This window comes from Triticum aestivum, chromosome 3B, assembly GCF_018294505.1.
Source record: "Triticum aestivum cultivar Chinese Spring chromosome 3B, IWGSC CS RefSeq v2.1, whole genome shotgun sequence".
NCBI classification, from domain to species: domain Eukaryota; kingdom Viridiplantae; phylum Streptophyta; class Magnoliopsida; order Poales; family Poaceae; genus Triticum; species Triticum aestivum.
Genome location: NC_057801.1, coordinates 121,596,101 through 121,599,433, shown reverse-complemented (window position 1 = coordinate 121,599,433; position 3,333 = coordinate 121,596,101). Strand labels below are relative to the sequence as shown.

The 3,333-nt window shown below is 58.1% G+C and overlaps 1 protein-coding gene across 1 annotated transcript; it reads left to right on the top strand.

Annotated features, from left to right (window-relative positions):
* Window positions 1-470: 470 nt before the first annotated feature.
* LOC123064999 (protein ANTAGONIST OF LIKE HETEROCHROMATIN PROTEIN 1-like) lies at window positions 471-2,498 on the top strand. Its single transcript, XM_044488374.1, has one exon. The coding sequence runs from the start codon at window positions 538-540 to the stop codon at window positions 2,128-2,130; it is 1,593 nt and encodes a 530-aa protein (XP_044344309.1). The 5' UTR covers window positions 471-537; the 3' UTR covers window positions 2,131-2,498.
* Window positions 2,499-3,333: the final 835 nt, after the last annotated feature.

Genomic DNA, 3,333 nt, shown 5'->3' with positions numbered 1-3,333 from the left:
TTTTACTGTGAAAGCATATCTTTTTCATCTGCGAGGATAACGTAGCACCAACGGGTCAATCCATTTCGTTCTTTTTTTAGCGTAACCAGTCCAATACTAATCCCCACGGCACAACATTTGAATAAACATAATACTGGTAGCCCAACACGTACGTACAGCACGCCAGTCGTGACGCAAAGCGACGGCGCCATGCCCATGAGGCGGCGTCAGAACATTCTTTCGGCAACGGACCAATCACCCAAGCAATCGATCGGACTACTCCCACTCACTGGGGTTCGAGAGCGACGTCGCGAGGCGCCTTCTCCCACTCGCTGCTTTCCCATGTTCTCCCCGACCGCGTGAGCGAGCCGCGGTTCCAGCGTCGCGCCGCCACCAACCGTCGCCTTCCTTCCTTCCATCCTTCTCTCCGCGTGCCCAGAACCTTTATAAATCCCTCTCTGCGGGAGGATCGACTTGCTCCTCTTCGTCTCTTCCTTCTCCTCCATCTCCCAGTCCACCATTGTTTCTGTTCCACCGTACCCACAAAACTCTACTTAGATGATGAGAAACCAGCCTTACGTGGGGTCGCAGCACTATTCCTCCCAAAACATGGCTGACGGCGGAGACCTGTCCTACCTCGATTACTATTTTGAGCAGGACGCTGTGCCTGAGTCTCTGCCGGCTCCGGTGAACCCGCAGGGGAGCAAGAAGAGGGGGGCGTCGGCGATGGAGGTTGACGCGCCGCAGGGGCAGGGGGAGCCGGGGTTTAAGAGGCAGAACTCGCTGTGGGAGTCAATGGATACCAGTGGCGGGCTAGCGCTTCATGTGGTGGAGTCGTCGGTGGGGTTTGGGGTGCCGCAGGTGCAGGGCATGGTCACCCTGGGAGCTGAGTGGACAGGAGGGGCGCCGTGGGTCTCGGAGGCGCGGGGGTCCAAGAGGCAGCGCTCGCCGTCGGGCTCGATTGAGACCGCTAGCGGCGGGAGCAACGAAGACGGCCGAAGCGAGATGGTGGATGAGTCTGTGGCGCTGGCCACGATGACGGGGGAGAAGGGCGTTGGCGGCGGAGGGAGGCGGCTGTGGAAGAAGGACCGCCACAGCGCGTGGTGGGACACGGCGAGCAGCCCGGGCTACCCGGCGGCGGACTTCAGGCACCATTTCCGCATGTCCCCCTCCACGTTCCAGGTTCTCTGCGAGCAGCTGGCGGCCGCCGTCCGCAAGGAGGACACCGCGCTACGCGCCGCCATCCCCGTGCAGAAGCGCGTCGCCGTCTGCGTCTGGCGCCTCGCCAACGGGGAGCCCCTCCGCAAGGTCGCCGATCGCTTCGCCATCGGGGTCTCCACCTGCCACAAGCTCGTGCTCGACGTCTGTGCCGCCATCCAGGCCACGGTCGCGCCCAACGTCATCCGGTGGCCGGACGCCGCCGCCATGGCCACCAACGCCGCCAAGTTCGAGGCCTTGTCGGGCATCCCGGGCATCATCGGCGCCGTCTACACCACCCACGTCGCCATCATCGCGCCCAAGCACCACGTCATCAACTACTTAAACCCCCGCGCCACGGCGCGCAAGAGCAAGACCTGCTACAGCATCACCCTGCAGGCGTCGGTGGACGCGGACGGGACCTTCACCGACATCTGCGTCGGCCCAGGTGCCATGGCCGACGACCAAACCCTCCTCCTCTGGTCGATGAACAAGCCCAAGCTTACCGGGGAGACCCTTGGCCAGGGCATGCGCCTGGTCGGCGGCGCCGGCTACCCGCTCACGGACTGGATGCTGGTGCCCTACTCCCACCAGAACCTGACGTGGACGCAGCACGAATTCAACGAGAGAGTGGCAAAGGCGCGCGCCGTGGCCGTGACCGCGTTCCACAAGCTCAAGGCGCGATGGGCCTGCCTCCAGAGGCGCACCGAGGTCAAGGTGGACGACCTTTCCGTCATGCTCGGCGCCTGCTGCGCGCTCCACAACATCTGCGAGCGCAGCGGCGAACCGTTCGACCTCCAGCTGCTGCAGGGCTTGGAGCTCGACCTAGACGACGACAACCACATGGTCGCCAATGACCCCGTGCCCTCCCCCGCCGCTGGGCAGATGCGAGACACCATCGCCCACAGCATGCTCCACCATGGCAAGGTGGCCGGCGCTGGGTCTTTCTACTAGCAGCTATAGTATTACCTGTTTCATTTCTTGACCCGATCGATCAGCCGATCCAAAGTACGTAAAAGCAATAATTAAGGGAGTAGGACACCAAAATTCATTGGTTCTTTTGCTGGACTCGGAAGAGCCAACAAGTTTTCTTCTCGAGATTAATTAGTCCCATTTTTAGTATGATACCGGGCAACGTTTTCTTCGTTTTTACTTTTTAGGTTCGGAGGACACAACATTGTGGTTTGAGATATTGGAAAGATGTTTCTTCTTTCATGTTTTAGGATATCTCTTGGATCTTGTATATCACCATCAATTTTGCCAGACGTTGTATCATTGTTTCATTTTGCCATCCAAGACCTTAATTAGATTGATCTCTCCCACTCTCCAGATGTTAAAATACTTTGTTTTTGTTTTGGTTAGTACGAAACTCTGATTATGCAAGTACAACTTCCGTACCAAAATATAAGATGATTTTATACGCTAAACTAACCTTAAAAATGTCTTACATTTTGATACGGAGGTTATACATGTTATAATATCTATGTGTAGTTTAGTGTACAAATAGTAGCTTTGAGTTTGTCGTGGACTCGTGGCTGAACTATCAACTCTAGCTATGCTATCGGAGTACTTCAAGGATGAGGCGTATGGCGGGGGCGATCAAGCGGGCGACCGCGGGCGCCCCGCCATCATTGGCCGGGGATCGCCGGCAAGTCGGCGGCCGGTTTTGGGCTCTGGCAGAGTCCGATGAGGACGACGTGGACGAGGATGGGGACTCGCCGGCGACCTCTCCGGCGTCTCTGACCCCTTCCGATCTCATCTATGAGTTTTCCAATTCCGGGTACGACGAAGATGATGTGGCAACGACGGTCGATGAAGTCTTGCCACCCAACTATCCGGCCAGACTTGGGCTTCATGCGGGAGAGAAGAAGGAGATGATCCGTCGCGTCGTGCATCGGAGAACGGCGGCGACGGCAATCCGGCCATGGAAGGGTCCTTTGCCTAAGGTAAGTCTACCAAATTTGACGCCTTTCGACATGATTTCGCCGGATTCGTGGATCACTGTTACGAGGAGGAAGAATGCGCGTCGGGCTAGGCCTCGTGCGGCGCTGATGGGGACCGCGGCTGCGACGCCGGCGATGCCGGCGATCCAGGTCGCCGCAGCTTGGAACGAGCGTTTGAATTCACTTTTGGGCCGAAGTGGGCCGGTGTCAGCTG

Excerpts from the sequence above, each read along its gene's own strand:
- LOC123064999 (XM_044488374.1), top strand. The coding sequence starts at position 538 with ATGATGAGAAACCAGCCTTACGTGGGGTCGCAGCACTATTCCTCCCAA.